We start from the raw sequence: 24,765 nt of genomic DNA, 5'->3' as shown, positions 1-24,765 counted from the left end.
TAACAAGTATGAACTCCTAAGTGCTATAATAATCTTACCGTGGAGTCACAGACCATCCCTTGGGGCATTCCAGTCTATTTTGCAGCCAGGCAAGCTGAACTTAGTGACAGTTGGTTGCTATACACCAGTGGTCTCCAAACTTTTTACACACAAGATCACTTTTTGAATTTAAGTGCAACCCAGGATCTACCCTGCGCCTTCCCCGAGGCCCCTCCGTGCTCACTTCATCCCCCTTCCCTCCGTTGCTTGCTATCCCCCACCCTCACTCACTTTCACAAGGCTGGGGCAGGGGGTTGGGGTGCGGGAGGGGGTGCGGGCTCTGGGCTGGGGCCAAGGCATTTGGAGTGTGGGAGGGGGTGAGGGTGCAAGCTCTGGGAGGGGGTTCAGGGCTGGGGCAAGGGGTTGGGGTGCTGGAGGGGGTTCAGGGTGCAGGAGGGGGTATGTGATTCTGGCTCTGGAAGGGGGCTCTGGGAGGGGCTGGGGGTTGGTGTGCAGGAGGGGTGCGTGCTCCCGCTCGGTGGCACTTACCTCGGGCGGCTCCTGGTCAGTGGTGCAGTGGGGCTAAGGGCAGGCTCCCTGCCTGCCCCGGCCCCATGCCACTCCTGGAGTACATCCCTGTAGCCTGGGGTGGGGGGTGAGCATTTGGCTCTGTGCGCTGCCCCTCCTTGTAGGCACCATCCCCACAGCTCCCATTGGCCGCAGTTCCCCATTCCCAGTGCTTGCAGGCAGGAGCAGCACACAGAAACCCCTTCCCTCCCACCCAGGGGCATGCTTGTTGCTTCCGGGAGCGGCACAGCGCCAAGGCAGGCAGGGAGCCTGCCTTAGCCCCACTGTGCCACTGGACTTTTAGCAGCTGGAGATCGCACTGACTGTTAGAGGCTCCAGGGTCAACCAGTCGATCGCTATCTACTGGTTGGTGACCACTGCTATACACCAAAGATTGCAAAATATTCAGGTTGCTCCCAGTTCCCAAGAGACCAGTCACTTACCCCACTTACATTGATCTCACACCAAAGACAACGCCTGTAGCCAATCCTATAGTAAATTACCTAAGGGTTTATTAATTAAGAAAAAAATGAGAGCATTATTACAAGGTTAAAGCAGGCAAGCATATTATACACAAATGGGTTACAGTGTATGGTTTCAAAAGGTGACAGAGTTGTAGTAATCTGTCAGCTCTGAATAACCTTTTGGTCTAACCCAGGTTGACACTGGGGATCTCTGCTTCTGTTTCGTAGCTCCAGCCCTGTGAGCGTCCAAATAGCAAAAGACATGCAAAAATGTCTTGTCAGCTATTTTAATTTCCTTCTTCCAGAAGTCAAGATGATGGGACGAGCCTTTTTGCAGGTAGCCTCTTCATGGACTGAAGGAGCAATTAGCAAAATCTTTGCATGGTGATGTCCCACAATGGTCCATTCAGTTTTGATAGGTCTGCTTGACGGGCAGGAAAGGATCCCTCCTGACTGAGTTTGCAGTTTCACAGCAAATATTTTTACAGTTACAAATCAAAACCTTAAATATTACCTTATAGCATGTGATAAAGAAATTATAAGATTAATGCATGCAGCAACTTACAAGCATTTCATAAAGCCTACACACTAAACATATTGTTAGGCTACATTTTTGTCATGGGTATTTTTAGTAAAAGTCAAACAAAAATTAACAGCCCCTGACCTGTCCATGACTTTTACAAAAATATCTGTGACTAAAACTTGAGCAGGGGGCTGTGGGTGCTGGGGGAGGTGGCCCAGGACCCTGCTGGTGCTGGGTAGGTGGAGTGTTAACGGGCCTGGCAGGGGCTCCCTACCTGGTTCCGTGTCCCTGCAACTCCTAGGTGGCGGAGGGGCACAAGCGCTGGCTGCCACAGTTCCCATTGACCCCCCTGACCCCTCCGCCGCTTAGGAGCTGCAGGACCATGCCAGTGGGAGCCTCCCACCCCGAGGTAAGCACCCCCCTGCATGCTCCAATCCCCTGCCCCTAGTCTTAAGCCCCCTCCCATACACCCAAACTGCTGGCCCAGGGGCTGCCCTGCTCAGGCAGCCCCTAAGCCAGGACCAGCTGCTGCAGAAGTCATGGAAAGTCATGGAATCTGTGACCTCTGTGACAGACTCGCAGCCTTCGTTATAAGTCCAATACCCATTTTACTCATGTTAACACAAGTGAAACATACTGGTTTCCAGCAATGAATTTGTCAGTGCTCTGCTGAGGCCGAAAGCCTTGGCAAGAGCTGGCGTCACACTCACTGTAAATGCTGGTTGCTATAAAGCAGGCAAATGAGTTTTGGCCTGTGTTTTGCAGTACTCTCTCTCCTTAGATTTTATAGGTATTCCCTATGACAATTTTCTGCCACTTGATCCAAGACTTAGGAGGCTGCCATTGTTAGCACTGATGTGGTTATGAAATGGGCTCCCCGGCAGTGGCAGATGCTGTTGATTCTCTCATCCTCAGGGGACATTCGGCACATCACATGTAATATCGAGTGTTTGTTTGTTCATGCACGCCCAGGCTAATGGAGAGCTTTGAATTGCAGACCCTTTTTGCGTGGCCAGTCAATGCCAGGTATGTTTTCGAAGGGACCTATCCTGGAAAACGATCCCTTACTCTCCCAGATTTTGGGAGACAGGCCAGTCCTCGCTTACAGACAGCCTTCCAACCTGAAGCAAATACTCACCAGCAACTACACACCACACCCCAGAAACACTAACCCAGGAACCTATCCCTGTAGCAAACCTCGTTGCCTACTCTGTCCCCAAATCTACTCTAGCGACACCGTCAGAGGACCCAACCGCATCGGCCACACCATCAGGGGCTCACTCACCTGCACGCCTACTAATGTGATATACGCCATCATGTGCCAGCAATGCCCGTCTGCCATGTACATTGGCCAAACCGGACAGTCCCTATGTAAAAGAATAAATGGACACAAATCGGACATCAGGAATGGTAACATATAAAAGCCAGTGGGAGAACACTTCAATCTTCCTGGACATTCTAGAACAGATTTGAAAGTAGCTGTACTTGAACAAAAAAACTCCAGAAACAGACTTCAAAGAGAAAAACAGCAGAACTAAAATTAATTTGCAAATTTAACACCATTAATTTGGGCTTGAATAGGGACTGGGAGTGTCTGGCTCATTACAGAAGCAGCTTTGCCTGTCCTGGAATTGACACCTCCTCATCTATTATTGGGAGTGGACTACATCCCCCCTGACTGAATTGGCCCTGTCAACACTGGTTCTCCACTTGGAGGTAACTCCCTTCTCTTCATGTGTCAGTATATTTATGTCTGCAGCTGTACTTGTCATGCTATGCATCTGAAGAAGTGGGGTTTTTACCCACGAAAGCTTATGCTCAAATAAACCTGTTAATCTTTAAGGTGCCACTGAACTCTTTGTTCTTATTTGGGGGGAGGGTCACCTTTTTGGTTAGCAGACTTTGTCTAACGTAAAGCACCATGTGCCTTAGAGCTCATCATAAGGCTTTGGAGTGGATGGGCAGGAAGGCCTCTCTGGTCCAGCCAGTGCTATGTGTTATGATAATTATACACAGCACTCAGAGCGTCGGAAGAACGTTTTCATCAGAGTCACGCCAATAAATGCAAGTCGTCTCTGTTAGTATGAAACATGGTTGTTTCAGTCAAGTCAAAAATTACTTAGACAAGTTAGATGTCTTCAAATCACCAGGGCCTGACGAAATGCATCCTAGAATACTCAAGGAGCTGACTGAGGAGATATCTGAGCCATTAGCAATTACCTTTGAAAAGTCATGGAAGACGGGAGACATTCCAGAAGACTGGAAAAGGGAAAATATAGTGCCATCTATAAAAAGGGAAATAAGGACAACCTGGGGAATTACAGACCAGTCAGCTTAACTTCTGTACCCCGAAAGATAATGGAGCAAATAATTAAGCAATCAATTTGGAAACACCTAGAAGATAATGAGGTTATAAGTAACAGTCAGCATAGATTTGTCAAGAACAAATCGTGTCAAACCAACCTGATAGCTTTCTTTGACAGGGTAACAAGACTTGTGGATAGAGGGGAAGCAGAAGATGTGGTATATCTCGACTTTAGTAAGGTTTTTGATACTGTCTCGCATGACCATCTCATAAACAAACTAGGGAAATACAACCTAGATGGAGCTACTATAAGGTGGGTGCATAATTGGTTGGAAAATTGTTCTGAGAGAGTAGTTATCAGTGGTTCACAGTTGTGCTAAATGAAGGGGTTGGGGGGTAGCTCTCTTTTATGGACACCCAGCCAGCCAGTTAGCTATAAAGTCCCTCTTGATGTCTGTTCTCTGCTTGCTTTACCTGTAAAGGGTTTAAAAAAAAAAGTCCCCCAGGTAAAGGAAAGGGAATGGGCACCTGACCAAAAGAGCCAATGGGAAGGCTAGAACTTTTTAAAAAGAGGAAAAAAGCTTTCCCTTTGTCTCTTTGTTGTTCTCTCTTGGCTGAAGAGACAGGAGCAGCAGGAATGCTGTGTAAAGTTTGGACCAGGTATGAAAAATCATCTTCCATACCTAGAAGGATTCACTGGGACAGGCAATGTTTAGATAAATTCAGGTTTGTTTCTTTATTTTGCCTTGTAGACTTCCTCTGTGCTAAGCTCAGGTATTTTTGTTTTCTTTTGTAACATTAAGCTGAACCCCAGGGAGCCATTCCTGGTGTTTAACCCCTTTTCAGTCGCTCTATAAAATCTAGCAATAGCTTGATTTGCCAGATGTGTTTCCTTTCTTCTTCTTTTTTTTTTTTAAATTTACCTTTTTTAAGAACATGATTGATTTTGTGTCTTAAAAGGTCTGTGCATATGTTTTTCAATTAGCTGGTGGCAACAGCTGGGTTTCCCTTTTGTTTGTTTTCTTTCTCGGCTTCCCCAAGGGAGGGGGGGGGAAAGCTGAGGGGCCTCAGGAAAAACTTCCCAAGTGAGTTTTTCCAGGATTTGCAAGAGGCAGTTTTTCACTTGGGTGGTGGCAGCATTTATGAAGCCGGTGGCAGCATTTATGAAGCCAAGATCAGAGAAAAGCTGGAACTTTGGGAGTTTAATACAAGCCTGGAATTTAATACAAGTATTAATTTTTAGAATACTTGCAGGCCCCCACCTTCTGTACTCGAAGTGCCAGAGTGGGGAATCAGCCTTGACAACGGTCATGCTGGAAGGACATAATGAGTGGGGTCCCACAGGGATGGGTTCTGGGTCCGGTTCTGTTCAATATCTTCATCAATGATTTAGATAATAGCATAGAGAGCACACTTATAAAGTTTGCGGATGATACCAAGCTGGGAGGGGTTGCAAGTGCCTTGGAGGATAGGATTAAAATTCAGATTGATCTGGAGAAATGGTCTGAAGTAAATAGGAAGAAATTCAATAAGGACAAATGCAAACTACTCCACTTAGGAGGCAACAATCAATTGCACACATACAAAATGGGAAATGACTGCCTAGGAAGGAGTACTGCAGAAAGGGATCTGGGGGTCATAGTGGATCAGAAGGTAAATATGAGTCAACAGTGTAACGCTGTTGCAAAAAAAGCAAACATCATTCTGGGATGTATTAGCAGGAGTGTTGTAAATAAGACACAAGAAGTAATTCTTCTGCTCTACTGTGCGCTGATATGGCCTCAACTGGAGTATTGTGTCCAGTTCTGGGTGCCACATTTCCGAAAAGATGAGGACAAATTGGAGCAAGTCCAGAGAAGAGCAACAAAAATGATGAAAGGTCTAGAAAACATGGCCTATGAGGGAAGATTGAAAAAATTGGGTTTGTTTAGTCTGGAGAAGAGAAGACTCAGAGGGGTCATGATATCAGTTTTCAAGTACATAAAAGGTTGTTACAAGGAGAAGGGAGAAGAATTGTTCTTCTTAACTGCTGAGGATAGGACAAGAAGCAACGGGCTTAAATTGCAGAAAGGGAGGTTTAGGTTGGACATTAGGCAAAACTTCCGAACTGTCAGGGTGGTTAAGCAATGGAATAAATTGCCTAGGGAGGTTGTGGCATCTCCATCATTGAGGATTTCTAAGAGCAGGTTGGACAAACACCTTTCAGGGGTGATCTAGATAATACTTAGTCCTACCTTGAGTGCAGGGGACTAGACTAGATGACCTCTTGAGGTCCCTTCCAGGTCTATGATTCTATGGTTCAGTGCCTTTTGGTTGTACTATCTAAGAGCCTGACTGGGCCCCTCCTGCCCACATTCACTGTGTAGTACCTTACTGCAGGAATATTTCCTTGCAATATTACCAACCCTGAGGTTCAAAAATAATGACTTAGGACCCCCCCCCAAAAAATCATGAGATTGGCTCAAAAATAACACTTTTTGAGGCTTTTGATTTGCCTTCTGGTATTGGAGCTGTTAGGGGGGTCATGTTTGCAAGCTTTCTTTGCAATCAAGAGAGACAACTTACTTTTTTAAAAACATGCAAGCTGAGATTCCCACCTCATCACAGGACTCCAGGAGCTGAGGCTTGCAGAAAAACACAAGACTCGTTATAAAATTGCATGAGTTGGCAACACTGCACTGGGCTCCTGGCAGTGCTGAGCATTATGCCCTGTAGTGTTTGCAGGATTGGGCCCTGCTGTTATCATTATGGGCTTGCCTGAGCAAGGGCCAGCCTGCAAGCTGCACTGCCCCAGAAATAGCTTCAGAGACACCCCTGTTAGGCACAAATCTCCTGATGCTCGCCTCTTGCGCTGGGTCTAGGAGGTAAACCGTCTGCTACAACTTCTCCAGCCCCCAGCTGCAGTCAGCTCTGTGAATGGGCCTGGGGAGGTATTGTTCTGCCCCTGTATGCCCACCTGCCCATTTTTGGAGGGAGGCAGGGCACACAGTCCTTGCTTCCTCCCCCTCCCCTTGAGCTCCCTACCAGCAAACCTGGAGCTACAATCCAGGCAGGTCTTACCCAGCCATACTCCCCTTACTCCCCTGCCTGGCTGCGTAAGAGCCAGCCAAAAACCTAGCGCTATAACCATTTAAAAAAACATGTATTCAAGCTTTGTACCCAGCACCTTTGCCTATGCTCTCTGACTGCCTGCTGCATGTCTCTGCCACCCTCCCTCTGCTCCCCTCGTACAATAGCTTAATGGAACAATAGTAAAAATGTTTACATTGGGTAGGCCCTGGATACATATAGTGCGTCATTCTCCAGGGCTGTCGGTCTGTCATCATTTCCCAGAACGACGTTAAAACACGGAACAGGAGGAAAATTGTTGCTCTGGAGATGAGACCTCTTATGCCAAGACTAATCCTGGGCTGAGTGTTTACCAGTGCGCAGTTGTTATTCCTCCACTAGACATTCTGGCTGGACTGCAGTCCCTGGAAATAATCACAGCTGCAATGCAGCGGCACTTCCCGCTTTCTTAGCGCTGTAATCAGGAGAGGCAGGTCTGAGCACAGGAGAACGGCAAGGAGGGAAGGGCTGCTAGAAAATCTGGCTGAGCTCCTACTTGGGGATCTGCAGAACACTCAGGTAAGAGTCCGGAATTGTCAAACGTGACTCTATTAGGATTTTAAATGTCAGGCTGCCCTGATCTTTCTTCATTTCTTGGCAAGCACTAACTCCTCCAGTCCAGATACTACGGGCACCATGGAAATGTGCGTGTGATAATAAAGAAACTTCATCTGCTTTCTGTTCTCCGTCCTGTAGGAGTGAAATTAGAAATGGGGAAATACTAAGGAGTCCATGTAGTGCATTGGGCCCAGGCAGGATGGATCCCCGTGGTACATTCTCCAGTGCTGTGTGGGCAGGTGATATCCATGCACTGTTTACAGCTAAAGGGCAGTCCCCAGCAGAGACCGCTCTAGGCACAGGCTAGCTAGGCAGCTGTCTGGGGCAGCAGATTCATCAGCACGTTGGGATGTTCCCCACCAGGCACTAGCTGTCTGTGTGCACCCTGCTGATGCAAATCAACGGTTCATTAAAGCACTTTGAGCTGGTCCCTCCTGCCCTTCCCAGGCCATCAGCTGCCTTCTCTAGTGTCCTGCTCCATCTACCCCCTGTGTCCTATCCCCCAACCCCATCTGCCCCAGGATCTGCTCTCTGCCCCATTTTCCTAGCCTCCATGTCCTAGTCTCTCCCTATCCTGTTTGCCCCTCACTACATCCTGAACCCCACCCCATCTGTCCTCTGTGTCCTGGTCCCCATCCCTATCCCATGTCCAGGCTCTAGTCCCCCAGTATTATCCCTCCATTGTTCCCCCATGGCTTGCATCCCCCACTTCTCCCAGCTACATGATGGGGACTCTCCACCCTGTAACGTGGTGCAGCTCCACTTGCACCAATGTTGCCAGATGTCCAGTTTTTGACCAGAACGCCCGGTCGAAAAGGGACCCCAGTGGGTCCGGTTGGCACCACCGACTGGGCCGTTAAAAGTCTGGTCAGCGACACAGCGGGGCTAAGGCAGGTTCCCTGCCTGTCCTAGATCCATGCAGCTCCCGGAAGTGGCCACCAGGTCCCAGCAGCCCATAGGCACATGGGTGGCCAGGGAGGCTCCATACGCTGCCCAGTCCTGAGTGTCGGCTCCGCAGCTCCCATTGGCCAGGAACCGTAACCAATGGGAGCTGCAGGGACAGCGCCTTCAGGCACGAGAGCAGCACAAGGAGCCTCCCTGTCCACCCATGCGCCTAGAGGCTGCAGAGACCTGGCAGCTGCTTCCTGGAAGCTGTGGTAAGCGCCGCCGGGACCCCTCACCCCGTCCCACACCCCTGCCCCAGCCAAGTGGAAGTGAGTGAGGGTGGGGGAGAGCGAGCGACATGGGGTGGGGGATGGAGCGAGTGATGGCAGGGCCTCAGTGAAGGGGCGGGGCAGGGGTGTTCGGTTTTGTGCCATTAGAAAGTTGGCAACCCTAACCTGCACTGTAGGGTGCCTTTTGGATTGACCCAGAGGGATGTCTTGGGATGGGGTTGCTAGAGGCCACCTGGGGAGGGTACAGCAGATGGAGCCGAATGCTGCAAGTCCCAGCACATGCTGCTCTTGGGGGCAGATCTGTAATGCGGGCCTGGGTAGGGCTGCTGGCTCCTTTGGGGCCTCAGTGGCGGGGTACTTCCAGGGAAGCCTCTAAAGGAGGAGTTTGCTGCTATATTTGCCTCTCTGTCACCCTGAAAGAGAACTGACTAGGGGTGGGGACAGGGAGCGGCAGGGTCCCATCTGTCTGCATGAGGCATCCTCTTTGAAATGTGGGTGCTGTTTTAAAGGAATCACTTTGGTCCCATCCACATTTCTACCAGATCCTGGGTGGGAGCGACAGTCACTTACCCACCCACCAGGCCAGGACTGTAGCCAGGTTTAGCACCACAGTTCGATCCAGTTTGTGTGGACCAGACTTGAGGGGGCTCCGCCCCTTACATCCCTGCTGGGGTCTCTGTTCCATGATCTCTGGGCCTCACACACAATCGTATAAACCTGGCACCCATGTTAAGGAACTGCCAATGCTCACCGGGTGCACACTGTCTAGTAGAGGGGGGCAGCACACGGAAGTCCTGTGTACAGGCCTGCCAATGAGGGAAAAGGGGCAATTGCTCAGGGGCCCCTGGTGATTTAAAATGTTGATTGTCTGGAGCAGCTGCTGGTTCTTTGCACCAGCAGGAGCTGGGAGCTGAGAGCAACACGCTGGGCTGCCAGGCAGGAGGGAATTGCCTTGTGTTGCCCCTTATCAGACCTTCCAGCTGTTTAAGGTGTGACTCAGGGTTGTGTCAGGGCTACAGAGACCACCCTGAAATAGAGATCCATTATTATCTAGTCTATATTATGGCTCGCATCTGTTCCATATTACAGGGTGTTACCTTGACTATGGCAGATCCCAATTTGCCTTCATCTCATATGCACATATGCTGGGATCTTTCTGTCTTGGGCAATTATTAGCCTGTGGAGGCTGGTATCTATATTCTACCGTGATGACTACATTAACTGTACCTACCCTCTGATATCACTGAGTCCAGCAGCTTACTAAATCTCAAAAAGAGATTATAGCTTTATCTGAACAAGTGGCTTCAAGCAGGTTAGGATAAAATTAGGAGGGCTATCAACCTACAGGCTTCGGGACATAACCAAATGAGCCACTGTGATCAGGAAAAACTACAAGGAGTCCTTGTGGCACCTTAGAGCAGCTTATATGTAAATATACAGCACATGAAAAGATGGGAGTTGCCTTACCAAGTGGGGGGTCAGTGCTAATGAGGCCAATTCAATTAGGGTGGATGTGGCCACAATAGTCTATTACAGTATAACTAGCCAGGGCATTGTGGCCATAGTGAGGTTTCTCTGATGCAGCTTGGGAAGACAGCTGTAGAGACTAGCTGGGCTCTCAGACTGTTGCAATCCAACCCCTGCTGGATTCCCGCATGCGCAAGAGGAGGAATTAAAACCGTGAGATAAAATGAGCCACATAGCATTTCATGCTTCCCTGTGTGTCCCTTGCTGTGGGATCTTTATACCCAGTTTGAAGACTAGTGCCTCATCTTTTGTCCATGGCCGATTGAGAACTGCTGTGAATGGAAATTTGTCTTTTTTTTGCTTCACTTTAGGAGAAATGACTTGCTGGAAAGTGGTGAAATCTGTTCTCATACTCTGCCTGATCCTCATTCCCATATTTATCTGGTGAGTATCTACTGCTGGCCTTACTTACCCACTGACTCCTACTTGAGGAATGCTCACAGGCAAACACTGCTAGTGATGCATCACAAACCACTTGGAAGGAGACTTTATTGTTACTATTTATACTTTGCATGTATTTCTGGCCCTATACTAATGGCTGTTCTGCACCATTCCAGGGGTGGCTGTCTGTCACCAGTGGTGAAGGGAGCCCTATATATTTACATGGTTTGCAGTCTGTAAAACACTTTGATGTAAATAATAATAATACTACTCCTTTACTTTAAAGTTGGAGCCTATTGGACATCAGCCGTTCATGATGCCCTTTCGCATATGACCAGCAGTAAATTATAGTCCAAAAATGTTCACAGAGGTTGTATATCACTGTATTCTGCATCCACTGGTGAATTGGCTAGATAACCTAGCAGGCCATCTCAGGCTCTGTGTAGGATTCTGAGAAAACCTTTGAAAATCCTGACAAGTGCTGGAAAATGTCTTCCTACCTTTTAATGCTTTCTCCTGTTACTTACAGGATGACCGTCTGGAATGGGCCAGTCCACTACCTTCCACACTACCTTCCTTGCCCAGAAATCTTGTAAGTATCCAGTTTGAGACCGAGCTGAAATGATGACTTGCCTAAAGTCACACAGTGTGTCTTGGCTGAGGTGGGACTAGAACTGAGATCGCCTAGTTCCTGGTCCTTTTCCGTGGTGACTGGATGATTATTATTATTTATTATCTACATCGCTGCAGTGCTTAGAAGTCCTAATCTTGGAGCTGGGCCCCTTTGTGCTAGGCGCTATACAAACACAGAACAAAAAGATGGCCCCTGTCCTAAAGAGCTTAGGCCCAGATCCTCACAAGTATTAGGACCACTTACTTCCATTGATTTCAATGCAAGTTAGGGGCCTCAATACCTTTGTGAATCTGGGCCTAACATCTAAGTAACCATAGGACCTTAGTCAGTGGCGTTAGACAATATCATTCCCCACCCCATGTCACGGTCTATTGTTCTTGTTAAAGATCCCATTACTTAGAAATGGGAAACACAACATTCTGTAGGGAGAATAAGAATCTAGACGTTTCGGGTTGCTTCTCAATATACTCAGCTTGAAACATTCACTGTCCATTAAGATGCATATGCCTCTGAAAGCCATTTTATCCTGGAATCTGTTCCAGCTGATGGAATAGCTCCCTTCCCTCTTCTTTCTTTAACAGGTCATATGTTCATAGTTTAATAAAAGCACAGAGAGCTGCGTGCAATCACTCTGCGGCTCCCTTGCCTGGAGTTCCTCATCTCCCTCTTTCCCTCTAGTATTTTTGTTACACTCCATAACCATAGGTTTCAGAGTAGCAGCCATGTTAGTCTCTATCCGCAAAAAGAAAAGGAGTACTTGTGGCACCTTAGAGACTCACAAATTTATAAGCTTTCGTGAGCTACAGCTCACTTCATCGGATGCATTCAGTGGAAAAACTGAATGCATCCGATGAAGTGAGCTGTAGCTCACGAAAACTTATAAATTTGTTAGTCTCTAAGGTGCCACACCTACTCCATAACCATGTTATTTGGCTCTGCAAAGCAATTTGGGATACAGAAATCAAGCCGTTCTGAATGGCTACCAACAGCACCACCCTGCTGTGTGAGCTCAGCAACTGCCCAAGTTACCTTTAAACAAATCCAGTGCAGCAGGCGGTGGAAGGAAATCTGACCGAGGGCATCTCGGCTAAGCCTTCAGGTAACGAACTCCAAGTAGGCTGTGAATGTGTGGCTTAGCGATGCTGGAAATCCCGCCAGGCTGCTTTTCTCAATAGGCTTGATACTGGCTGCAGCAATGCAAAGTGCTGACCACACTGCACTGAAAGCTGTGCTCGCCCAGGGACGATGCGGTTAAGAAGTGACGTGTCAGTTCTCAGAAATGTAGGGCCAGGTTCTGCGCTGCCTCTCCGGAGCGGTTTAGCGCCTGTGTGGGAGAAGTCAGGGTAAAGGTGGCTATCAGCTGCCCTCCTGCGCCCGCGTTCTGGGCAGCTGCAGCGACACAAGATCAAAGCTAAATTCTAACCTGTAACGGAGGGAAGACAAAACAGACGTGCCTGCTCCCTATGACAGAGCCTGCAGTGGGGTAGGGGTAGCGGAGGGCTGTCTACATCGGCCCTCTGCGGCTCCTGTGGCCAGTGGAAATCTCCTGCAGCTCCTCGACAGTCCACTGATGGGAATCTAGAGTTTTCTGTTTTGTCTTCCCTCCGTTACAGGTTAGAATTTAGCTTTGATTTTGTGTCGCTGCCCAGTGCTGCTGGGATCTGTAAACAAAGCTGGTGCCCCTTGAGTTCTCGCCAGCAACGAAGAACTGGAACTTTGGTGTCAAACAGTGTTATTGGTCAGAGGAGAAGCCAGTATTCGCTCTCCTGTCACTGTTCTGGCGTTGCGGGGCTAAGAGGAGGACAAATGTCCTTTGGTCAGCAGGTGGGAATGGAAGCCTTAGCCCTGCTGAGTAGCACTCCTGCTTGCATTCCAAGGGGCTTCAGGGGGACACTTGTGTACGTGTGACTGCACGTGAATCAGGCTCGGATTCCCTGGCCCAACTCTCCTCCCTATACATCGCAAACCCCGTCTCTCCCCAGCTAAAAATTCCTCCAGTAGTGGGGGGGCGGTGCCCCAGTGGGTACAGAGCCAACAAAGTGCAGTGCATGCTGACAATCCCTTGCTAGCGTGTATTCCATTGGCTTATTGCCCTGAGGCTCTAGCCTTCTCCTGATTCCCCCAGAGAATCTGGGAGGTGTAAAGGACTCCCCAAAAGCCCCCAGTCTCTCCCACCCCATGGAGTTGTGTGGCAAGGTGCCATTTTAAAGGACTGGTTTCTTTAACGGCTCTTAAAGCTTTACCTAGGGAGGCAATGCATGCAGCCCCTGCCAGGCAATGCAGCTTGTGGGGTAGGAGCAACCAGGGCCTGTGCTTTGAGGAGTATTTGGTGCAAGGACCAATCCTGAAACTGACCTGCCCCCTTGTGTCAAGGAGAATGTACAGACCTTTCCCTCTTTCCTTCTTCTTATGCAGCTCCATGAAACTACAATATGCAGAAGAGAAGCCTGTCCAGCTTTTCCCCCAGTAAGCACCAATCTTTGTAATGTTTCCCCTTTTAAATGCTTTTCCTCTCCTCCAGGCCTAGTCCTCCATTATTCAGTGGATGTTTGTTCTCCTTTGCAGGCTATTTTATCCTCAGCCCAGATTACTGGATCAGAAGTAAGTCTCCTCCCAGGACAGTCTGATTCTGCGACACCCCCTCCCCACCCCCAACAACTGATGCGAGTAGCACCACTGACTTCAATTTGGGGCGCCCAGGGTCTGTCAGGATTGGACCCTTTAAGATGACGGGTCAGATTGCAAAACGCTTAATCACACTGAACAGCACCTTACTTTATGAGTAGGCCAATTGAAGTCAATGAGACTGCTTGTGGAGAAAGATACTACTCAACAGGAGTAACGGTAACAGAATACAGCCTCATGAAGACTAATGGGTAGCTGTGTCTCATCCCCAGGCTGATGTATTATCTTCCAAATATTTTGGTGTTTGGTGTCTTCGGCCTCATTCTCTTTTAATCCTCCCCCATTAGCCAATGAGGCATGCCTAATTAGGTGAGCAGATGCTATGGTGATGGCCAACGGTATAAAACCCCAAGAGAGGCAGTTTCAGTTCCCTTTGGGTGCATCATTAGGATTTGGAAGGATCCTTGCAATGCTTTTCCATAGTGATGACTTACCAGAGAGAAAAGTGCAGTCACTAATCTTCCCCTGGCTTCAGCAGGGAGCTGAGCATGCTCAGCACCTTTGCAGGAGTGGGCCCAACAGGAGCAGTGTGTCTGACACCTCTAACAAGTTCCCTTCATTAGCCACCATTTTAACACCTAACGTGTGTCTATCCATCCATGTTTGCATCTCGTTTCTGTTTTGCTAGAACACATGGGGCCTAATTCTCCTCTCACTCACGCTGGTGTAAATTGAAAATAACTGCAGTGAAGTCAATGGAGTTATATTGGTGTAGGGTGACCAGATGTCCTGATTTTATAGGTACAGTCCCGATTTTGGGGTCTTTTTCTTATATAGGCTCCTATTACCCTGCACTCCCTATCCCGATTTTTCACACTTGCTGTCTGGTCACCTTATATTGGTGTAAGTGAGAGGAGAATCAGGCCCATTGTGTGGTATTTTATAGCCGCTTTTTGTGTGAAATGTTTCCGGGGAGAGCTAATTAGTGGTTGCATATGCTTCGCTGAGTGTATAAATACCATGGAGAATGAGTCACCCAGAGAGATCCAGTGAAGCCCTTTGTAAGGAAAGGAAATTGAATACAAGGGATAAACTTACTCCCAGGGTGTCCAAAAATAAGACCTCAGATAACTGATCTGGAAAGAGAAGATCTTGGTTAAATTAATGTGTTTTCTACATACAAAACCAAATTCTATTCTTTCTCCCCCATCAGTTCCTGAATTTTTTTGTCTCAATATATCAGACTTCCCTAATGTACAAGGAAGTCACACTCAAGGCTCACCAAACATTGTGTCCAATCTGACTGAATCTGCTGCAGCTGAGCTACGATGCAATACAATGTTGGGCCACCAAGCTATTCCCCTGGTTCCTTGAACCTAGCTTACATGCCCTCTGTGGCCTTAGGGGATCTGGGTTGGAAGGTGGGGTCGGGAAGACAGCTGCATATTGGCATAGTCCCAAAACGTGGCCAAACAAGGCTTCTGCTAAGTCTCAGCAACAAATCTCAGGATCAGGCAAGCATCATAAAACAAACCTCATTAAACACTCCAGAGCCCTTGCAAACAGCCCTTTGTATAGGAAGAAGGATAAAATGTGAGTGAACTACTGTGGTCAGGTTTCAGAGTAGCAGCCGTGTTCGTCTGTATTCGCAAAAAGAAAAGGAGGACTTGTGGCACCTTAGAGACTAACCAATTTATTTGAGCATAAGCTCACTTCATCGGATGCATTCAGTGGACTGTGGTCAGGAATAACAGGCCTCTGTTACATGTGCATGAGATGCTTACACTGTGCAGGTGAAAGAGGGTATGGAATTCCCTTCGCTTTGTTACATGTCCGAATGCTGGACCAGATATTAAAAACATTAGCTATGATCCAACATATGAAAACTACATTTCCAGGCTGGGATAATGCAGTGCCATACCACAGATTGCCCCGTTGCCATGGTTATGAAAAGACAGTTTTGTTTAATTTTAATAATTTTGCATACATTTTAAATCCATATGCAGCTACTCGTATAGGCCTGCAACAGATATAAGGAGGGTATGCGTGGCCTCCCCCTATGTGGAGTTCAGTGGCCCTGTGCAGAGATCCCATGGGCTTAAGTAGGATGTAAGTGGAGCATGGACCTTTTGCTAGCCCCTCTGCACAGGACTGGATTTCACCCTAGGAGCAGAAATTCAGAGCCTGCTTTATCCTGCTCTGAGGCCTCCTGCAATGAGGTGATGGAAGTAGCTGGAGAGAATCATATAGTTATGAATAAGGCTGCGTGTCTGTCACAGAAGTCACGGATTCTGTGACTTTCCGTGACCTCTGTGACTTTTGCGGCTGGCTCAGGGGCTGCCCGAATACTCAGGCACCCCTGGGCCAGCAGCAGCTGTAGATTAGGGGTGGGGGTGCAGAGCGGTGGTTACTGGGGGGGGCGGGGAAGGCTCCTTGGAAGCGGCCGGCATGACCCCGCAACTCCTGACCTAGGCAGAGGGGCCAGGGGGCTCTGCACGCTGTCCCTGCTTGCAGGCACTGCTCCCGCAGCTTCCATTGGCTGTGGTTCCCAGGTAATGGGAGCTGCAGAACCGGAGCTCGGCAGGGGCAGTGCATGGAGCCCCCCTGGACTTCCCTCTCCCTAGGAGCTGCAGGGACACACGGAGCTGGGTAGGGAGCCTATCAGCCCCACCAAGCCCCTCCCTGCCCAGCACCAGCTGGGGTCCCGGGTCACACGCTGCCCCCGTACCACCCAGCACCAGCAGAGGTCCCAGGCCACTCCCCACAGCACCCATGGTCCCCTCCCCACAGACTGCCCCCCGAGCACTGAGGGCCCCAGCCCAAGTTTTAGTTATGGGTAAACAGTACAAATCATGGACAGGTCATGGGCCATGAATTTTTGTTTACTGTCCGTGACTTTTACTAAAAACACCCGTGACTAAATCGAAGCCTTAGTTATGAAGCCTCCAGGCTGCCGTGAGGGAAAATTTCCAATGGGGGAGCCTGGCATGTTTCATGTACAATGGAACTTGAAGGGTTAACTATTGACTTCACACATGCATTAACCAGCATCTCTTTCACAGCCGTACTGGGCTCAGACCAAAGGGGACTGTTTCGTTTTGTTTACTGCCCTTCTCGTCTTCCTTCAGGCGCCAGGACGTGCTGACTCTCACACCTTGGCTGGCCCCCATTGTTTGGGAAGGAATTTTCAACTCCGAACTCTTGGACAGTGCCTACAAGCCACTGAACCTCACCATAGGGGTGACAGCCTTTGCCGTTGGCAAGTAAGTGAGTAGCACAACGGCTCTGGTTCGTGAGGCAAAAGGTTTGCGTCCTCCCAAAGCTCCCCAGTCAGCATTGTCCCCAGCGTTGGTCCTCCCACAGAGGACTAGGTGGGGGGCAGTGAGAGCAAGAGGAGGGCAAAGGTGGAATTAAAGGAGTTGCTCAGAGAAGAGAGACCAGACTCGCACAGGCTAGAGAGCTGGGGTCAGGAACAACCTTTTACGTCTGCTCAAGTTTCCCCTCTGTAAGAGTAAGGGCCTTGTAACCTGTTGGTAGCAATGACACTGGTTAGAGCCTGGCCTGGTGGAATCAGCTAGAAATAGGGATCATCATCCCTTGCTCTTGTATTGCGCTTGGCATCAGTAGATCACCAACGACTTTATGCTTTACACCATTAGCCCCCTTTTCCAGATGGGCAAACGGAGGCCTAGAGTGGGGAAATGACTTGCCCAAGGTCGCCCAGCAGGCTAGTGACAGAACCCAGGTTTCTGGAGACCTCGGCCAGTGTTCTAGCCACTAGACCATGCTGCCTCCCAATAGCTCAAGTAGGTTCTATTGCTGCCTATCAGCCCTGCTGTGCTGAGTAACACCGGTGCTAGTCCGGTGCCACACCTCCTCTGGCATCCAAGCCACCGGCTCCTGCCAGCCGAGCTACGTCAGGCCTGGTCTTTACTTAAAAGTTAGGTTGGCACGAATCACTCCTCCAAGCGCCGTAGCTATGCCAGCCTAACCCCTGGCTAGGTCTTCCATCACCTTAGCTACAGCTGCTCGGGGAGCTGGATGACCTGCACCGATGGAAACACCCCTTCCATCACTGTAGGAAGCATCTACACTTCGGCGCTACAGTGGCACAGTTACAGAGCTATCGTCATGCCACTGAAGTGCCCGAAGCGCAGCTGTGGCCTCAGTCAGGCAAGAGGTGTGAGCCCTGACTGACAGCACTGTGCTGGCAAAAGCCCCGATGAAGACGCAGCACTATGGGCAAAGCCGACCTTATACTAGTAGAGCTTGTTTCACTCTGGGGGGGTTATGATACCGGTATTTGCTGGCATAGCTGCGTCCACACTGGAAGCGCTTTGCCAGTGTAGCATATGGGTATTCCTATACTTGGTAAAGCCTTCTAGAGTAGACAAGGCCTGGCAGGAAGGCTGGTTTTATTACATAGATAAGTATCCACCAGTGAGTAGGCCAAGACCACCAAACTCCGTTCGCTGGTATAATCGAACTCAGACGTGATCATCTCCAGAGGCTGGCATGCAGTAACCTACCTTGCCAGCCATCAACCCGCAATTTTAGAGAATCCCAGGAACAGGAGACGCAATGTCCGTCAGACTTTAAATTAAACGTGTGGTTTTGATGCTGAGTGTAAGTCAAATGACTCCCCAGTGACTTCCCCCATCTGCCAAACTGGAACCACATGGGTGATCATTAGACAGTCTGAGAAGAGACCCCTTCTGTGATGGAAAGACCTGCTGCGTGCACTAAGCCAGGAGCGTGAGTCACCGCTGCCCCGTGTGATCATTTACACCCACACGGATCAGACTGATGATGTGTACAGCGCAACGGAGGTGCGATTGCCGCACGTGTAGACCCAGCTGAGCTAGCTCGGGTGCTAATAGTCGTGAAGCGGTGGAACCCGGGCTGCAGCGTAGGCCAGCCGCCTGGCTTCTTGGCTGGCTAGTGCATGCTGCAGCCCATGCTGCCACAGCTTCGCTGCTGTTGGGACCTGAGCTAGCTAGATCAAAGCTTGCTCGGGTACGTCTACACATGCTGCAGTCATACCTCTGACTGTCATGTGGACGTATCCTAAAGGGCCACATGAGCTGTAAGGCCACAGAGAAGCACAGTCAGCAATTTTGAAAGTCCATCCCAGGTTCTCTGTGAGACTAGCGAGAGCTGGGACATGTGGGATTTCTAGTTCATTTCAGGTAGTTGACCGGCCAAGGCATGTTCTTTAGTGTCTCTCTGCCCTCATCTAATGTAGCGCTATTCCAACCCATTGCACCTGTAATGTGCCCATCGTTAGAGCAGTATCTAGGCAAAACTCTTCCTACCACATCCTAGTGTACTATAGACCCCCAGTAACCTGGGCCACGGCCCCTCTCCTCCATGGTGCTATGCATCAATGCCTTTGTGTCTGCACAGGTACACCACATTTGTGGGCCGCTTTGTGGCTTCGGCGGAGAAGCTCTTCATGAAAGGCTATCGAGTGAAGTACTACATCTTTACCAACGACCCCCAGGTGATCCCCAGAGTCCAGCTGCAGCCCGGCCGGAGCCTCAGCATTGTCCCCATCAAAAAATACTCTCACTGGCAGGAGATTTCCATGCGCAGGATGGAGGCAATAAACAGGCACATCGCAGAGGTGAGCCACCAGGAGGTGAACTACCTCTTCTGCCTGGACATCGACATGGTGTTTCACAACCCATGGGGGGCGGAGACTTTGGGTGAGATGGTAGCAGCCATACACCCTGGGTACTACAATGTCCCTCGCAGCCAGTTCCCTTATGAGAGGAGGAGCTCTTCCGCTGCCTTCATCCCTGACAGCCAGGGGGACTTCTACTATGCAGGGGCCGTCTTCGGCGGGCTGGTCAAGCAGGTGTACGAGTTTACCAGGGCCTGCCACATGACCATCCTGACAGACAAAGCCAACGGGATCATGGCGACCTGGCAGGAGGAGAGCCACCTCAATAGGCACTTCTTTTCCCACAAGCCCTCAAAGCTCCTCTCCCCGGAGTACGTGTGGGATGACACCAAGCCCAAGCCGCCTGAGGTGCGCCTGATACGCTTTTCCACGGTGGATAAGGACTACAAGGAGATACGGGACTGATGTGTCAGGCCCTCTTGGAGGTATCTAGCCCTCTCTTTTTTGCCATGCAATCAGGCCCTTGACCTGCTGCCAGTGCAGGATGTGTCCCAGTCAGTGTTTTGGCTCCCCTCTGTGGATGGATTGTGGAGCTGGCACTGGGAAGGGCAGGTGGTTCTTTCAGCTCAGGGATGGTGTAAGGTACTTGTTGAGAATGGTGTGATGATGCCTTAGTGATGGTGACTCCTTGAGCTACTTGATTCCTCTTCCCTGTAAAACTGGGAGGCTGCCAGGGCCTGGATGGTGGCCTTTTGCCAAGCAATACCAAAGCTTAGAATCCCCTGTGTGCTGGTTTAAAAGAAAAAAACCCAAATTGTAGTTTGGTCTGAGCCTGGGCAATAAAATGACAATCAGTCCTGTCAAACCTCAGCCCTGAATGGAAAGGTGCTGTTAACTTTCATGATGTTTTTCACGCTCCAGAAGCAAGGCTCAACTCATAATTAGCCTGGGGAACTCATTGCCACAAGTCATTGCTGAGACCAAGAATTTAGCAGGATTCAAAAAAAGATTGCACATTAATCTGGATAAGGAGAATATTCACAATTGTGGTAAAAAAATTAAAAGAATAAACAAGGAAGAAATATAAACCCTCATAGTGCAGGGCGTAAACCAACCTCCAATGATTGGGGTCCTGAGGAAGCTTTTCCTGCGGAAGAAGGTTTTTCTCTAGCTGCCTCCCACAGGGTTTATTGCACCTTCCTCTGAAGCAGCTCGTTCCAGCCACTGTCAGAGACAGGATACTCAACTAGACAGAAAAATGATCTTACCCTGTCTGGCATTTTCTATGTTCCTCATATCCTGCCCAGTTTTGCAGACCCAAGAGATCTGAACAGATCAGATACAAATCAGGCCAGCATCTGAATGTCTGCATGCATATCTCAACCAAAGCCAACCTCTGAACCTTTTCAATGGTTCATATCTCTCTGTGGATCATCTTCTCTGATAAAGAAAATTTGGCATTGAGGTGTCCAGGCGCATCCCACTATTCAGTCCATTCCAGCGTTCCTAAGCTCTGTGAAATAAATTGGCTAGAAGCTGCTGGGTTGCTGGGAGTAACAGTAACACCTGGAACCAGAAGAGAAATACAAATGCAGGAAAACAACAATCACCTGCAATGGTGGCTGCCTAACTAAGGCCCAAATGCCACCCACCCTGCTGAGGCACCTGTGCCATAAGCATCTTTCAAATAGCTCCCGAGGCACACGACCGAAGAATAACGCACGTCTTTGCCACGCTCGTTTAATGAGAGCTGCTAGAGAGACCTTGGGGAAGAGCAGAGACTGCCTGAGCACCGCTCTGCTCCTGCACTAGAAAGCAAGGAGGGGAGGGGGCAGAGGTGAGAGGGCTAAGCGGTCTGTTTCCAAGGAAACCGTTCAAAAAAGACTCATTTGGCAGTGGAGGGAGGGAACATGGGGAAGAGGCAGCTGGCTGCTCTTGCCTCAGATAATTGCTAAATGGCAGTGAATCAAGCGGTCCATTTCCAAAGGCGAGTGGCTAATGAGGCTATTCCAGGCTATTCCGATTGTCACTCAGGTGTGTCACTGTGGGCATTTACCTGCTGCAATGCATGTTAGAAAGGCCCTCAGCATTTCCATTGTTGTTATACATTTTATGGGCAACACCCCCTCAGCAATCATCACCAGCTGGACCCATTTTGCTCCCCTGTGATGCTTTCTTCATTAGGGCTTGGATGCTGATGTGTGCCTTAGAGATATATTTGGATCCCCTATTAAAGTGCCCACCTTGGAGAATTGTGCTCCTCATCCCTTCCTCGGGACCAGGAGGCCAAAGGAAAAGCCCCATCCTATTTCAAGCCTTAGCCATACGCCCCTTCCCCCCAAGATCTCTAGCTCTTATTTGTTATTTGTATTGCAGTCGTGCTTGAAGATCCCAGCCAAGGTCCAGCTCCCATTGTGCTGGCTGCTGTACACATATGGATTAATAGGTTATCAGGCCAGAAGGTACTATTGGGCTCAACTAATCTGATCTCCTGCATACAACAGGCCATTGAATTTCACCCAGTGAGGCCTATGTCAAGCCCATAACTTGGGGCTGAGCTAGAGAGTATCTCGTAGACAGGGATCCAGTTTTGGCTTGAAGACTTCGTGACGGAGAATCCACCACTGCCCTAGGTCAGGTGTTTCATGAGTGAATTACCCTCACTGTTGAAAATGTGTCTTATTTCCCATTTGAATTTGTCCAGCTTCAGCCTCCAGCCATGGGATATCGATCTGCCTTTGTCTGTTACATTAAAATGCTCATTGCTATCAGAAATCTTCTCCCCACCAAGGTTTACAGACTGTGACCACGTCATCTCTCCATCCCCACCACACACAGCGAGAAGCAGTCCCTGCCTCAGGGCCATGCAGAGGGGATAGTACCTGCTTTCATGACAGCTGCTTATGGGGCCTCAGTTAAAGGTGTCTGTATCCAGCTGTTTGAGAGAAGTTGCAGCTTTGCTTCCCAGGCTGCTGCTAACCTGGTGCTTCCCAGCCCTCCTCCAGCCAAATCAAAGGCCCGCAGTCACCCCAGTGATTGGCATAGCATAGGGTCTAAGCTGTACCGTGTCATGGGCCGTGTTGTCCCTGGCTGGCCCACACGCTGCAGCTTCTCCCTAGGGCTGACCTCCTGTCATGCAGCCTGCTCTGCGAATAGCGCTTTGCAGGGCTGCAATTTGTAACTGCGTCTGGGGAATCCCTGTGCATCCAGGCAGCAGGGCTGTGTGACAGGCGAGATGCACGCCCAGCCTGGGAGGAGGGGGTGGGACCCTGGATTAGCTCATGCTGGCTGAGAGCAGATGGGAACCAGTCCTCTGCCATCACCTCTCCCTGCTTCACCCCTCTGGAGCCAAGAACACTCCCTTCCCCCAGCACTAGCAGGCAGCTTTGGCTCCTGTGGGAGGAGAGCTGGAGTCTGTCTATGGCAGCCAGCCACAGGGCACCATCCGCTGCCTCTGTCCGCTCCCAGGTGGCCTCCGTAATTAGACAACAGCCTGATTCTTCTTTTCCCTACAGCTCAGGGTGGCATTAACACCAGGGCAAAGTGGGTCTAGATTGCCATCATTCCAATTGGGTGGCACTCTGCCCTCCTGTAAATGATGGCCTGAGACCCAGGCCCCCGGAGAATTGGGCTGCCTGGGGTGGGAGGTCTGATGTAGGAGAAACACAAATAAGGAAACCACTTACCTTCAAAGGGGAGTGTGTGGGCTGAGGCCTGAAATGAGCCTGGAAGCATCACTCCATCACAGTGTCAATCTAGGGTATCATTGCATAGGGGAAACTGAGGCACCCAGCAGTGAAGTGACCTATCCCTTTATTTGGTGGCAGCACGCTAGACTGACTCTGCTTCCTGCTGTAACCACTGGACCATGCTGTCACCAGAGTTCTCATGCCAATGGAATTGAGTTGATTCTAAGTGTCCACATAGCACCATATTAGAGTATACATTAGAGGTAGAAATACAGGACCAGATCCTCAGTGGGTGCAAATTGCTGTCACTCCCTGGAAGTTAGTTCACACCGGGTGAGGCTCTGGCTCACTGCTTTCAAGATATTTCTGACTCAACCTCATCCTTGACCAAGGGCCCCCTGTTCCATCCATCCCCCTCCAGATGCATGGAACAGACTCATCATTCATTGTCTGTCTAACGCAAGACCCTTCTGACAAGCGTTTTCTTTCCCTCTCTTTGCTGATTTCTTGTGCGATGCATTAAACCACAAAAGGAAGTCTGCGGTAGGCTGCTGGGGACAGAAACCCCCAGTGTGGAAGAGAATCCCGAGAGAGGCCAGCTAGTGACCCACTTGATCCCGTCAATGGCGTGGAGTCTTTTCTGTGCCAGGCCATGCTGGCACCACTCTGTGGCTCCCGTTTTGGCTACTCTTGATCCTCCCCTAGATGCCATCTCAGGCCCTGGTGCTCTGGGTCATGTATCCGAAATGTCACTTGCAACCAGTTAGTTTAAAAAAAAATAGTAGCCTGCCTCCCCCCACCCCAATTAGGGGGCTGGTTGGTGGCTGGGAAGAAGAGAACTGAGGTGGTCTTTAAGGGAGCTATGACAGAGGCCTGTGGGTAGTGTATTAGTTGTAAGTTCCTCGTGCAAAGCCAGCACAAGGAGGCTGGGAAAATGCAGCAAAACAAGTGCTTCTGGCCAGCTTAATGACATGCCTGGGCAATGAGAGGAAGCATGGTCCAGTGACGGGTTTCTGAGCTGCAACTCGGGAGATCTGGGCTCTCTTCTCCGATCAGCCACTGAGCTGCTGGGTGACCTTGAGCAAGTGACTTTCCACCACTGTTCCCTCTAAGCTGTGCACGTGTACGCATGCACACAGATCTTAAACCCCGCGCACACGGCGAAACACCGCACGCACTCCGGTTTTGGCGGCGGCACAGAAGAACGGCCTGTTAAAAATTAGAGGGAACATTGCTTGCCACCTCCGTTTTCAGCTCCCCTGCCCTTTGCTTTATCTGTTTAGATTGTGAACTCTTCGGGGCAGGGACTGTCTCTTGCTCTGTGCACGTACAGCACCTCGCACAGCGGGATCCCCGTCTTCATACTAGTAGAAATAATAATAAAAACAAGGTGCGCTGGTAGGATTTCTCCCCTAGTGAGCAATAGGGTTGCCATGGCGGAGCTTCCTCCCTGAGCACCCCGGCTCTGCTTCACAACACTGCTCCTGGAGTCGCACGTCCTGCGGGTGGCCACAGCCATGCGTGGGGATCTGCAGAGGAGATGTGTGCCAAGAACACCAGCGATGTGCCCAGCCCCCTTTCTGTCTAGGAGTGACAACAACCGC

At 49.7% G+C, this 24,765-nt stretch overlaps 1 protein-coding gene and 1 long non-coding RNA gene across 5 annotated transcripts; one reads left to right on the top strand and one right to left on the bottom strand.

Moving 5' to 3' along the window:
• Positions 1–1,056: 1,056 nt before the first annotated feature.
• On the bottom strand, positions 1,057–7,191 carry LOC125623487 (uncharacterized). The gene is made up of 4 exons (XR_007353021.2): positions 7,104–7,191; positions 6,404–6,462; positions 2,819–2,900; positions 1,057–1,463 (listed from the first exon to the last, which is right to left on the bottom strand). It is a non-coding gene; the product is annotated as an uncharacterized LOC125623487 (long non-coding RNA).
• Positions 4,447–22,258, top strand: GBGT1 (globoside alpha-1,3-N-acetylgalactosaminyltransferase 1 (FORS blood group)). 4 transcript variants are annotated; one of them, XM_075120377.1, is made up of 7 exons: positions 4,447–4,498; positions 10,518–10,590; positions 11,117–11,179; positions 13,637–13,687; positions 13,787–13,822; positions 16,975–17,109; positions 19,253–22,258. In XM_075120377.1, the coding sequence occupies exons 2-7, from the start codon at positions 10,523–10,525 to the stop codon at positions 19,935–19,937; spliced, it is 1,038 nt and encodes a 345-aa protein (XP_074976478.1). In that variant the 5' UTR covers positions 4,447–4,498; positions 10,518–10,522; the 3' UTR covers positions 19,938–22,258. The 4 variants fall into 4 exon arrangements, with proteins under 4 accessions (XP_074976478.1, XP_074976479.1, XP_074976480.1 ...); XM_075120378.1 differs by having other exon boundaries at positions 4,454–4,564; XM_048822941.2 differs by lacking the exon at positions 4,447–4,498 and adding an exon at positions 7,184–7,465.
• Positions 22,259–24,765: the final 2,507 nt, after the last annotated feature.

The sequence above is a fragment of the Caretta caretta genome, chromosome 16 (assembly GCF_965140235.1).
Source record: "Caretta caretta isolate rCarCar2 chromosome 16, rCarCar1.hap1, whole genome shotgun sequence".
Taxonomy (NCBI): domain Eukaryota; kingdom Metazoa; phylum Chordata; order Testudines; family Cheloniidae; genus Caretta; species Caretta caretta.
This window is presented reverse-complemented; position numbering and strand designations above follow the sequence as displayed.

Bases quoted from the DNA above. Each gene is read 5' to 3' on its own strand.
- GBGT1 (XM_075120377.1), top strand. From the start codon at position 10,523: ATGACTTGCTGGAAAGTGGTGAAATCTGTTCTCATACTCTGCCTGATC. The intron at 13,823-16,974 runs GTAAGTCTCCTC...GTCTTCCTTCAG, and splicing joins CCCAGATTACTGGATCAGAA to GCGCCAGGACGTGCTGACTC. The intron at 17,110-19,252 runs GTAAGTGAGTAG...GTGTCTGCACAG, and splicing joins ACAGCCTTTGCCGTTGGCAA to GTACACCACATTTGTGGGCC.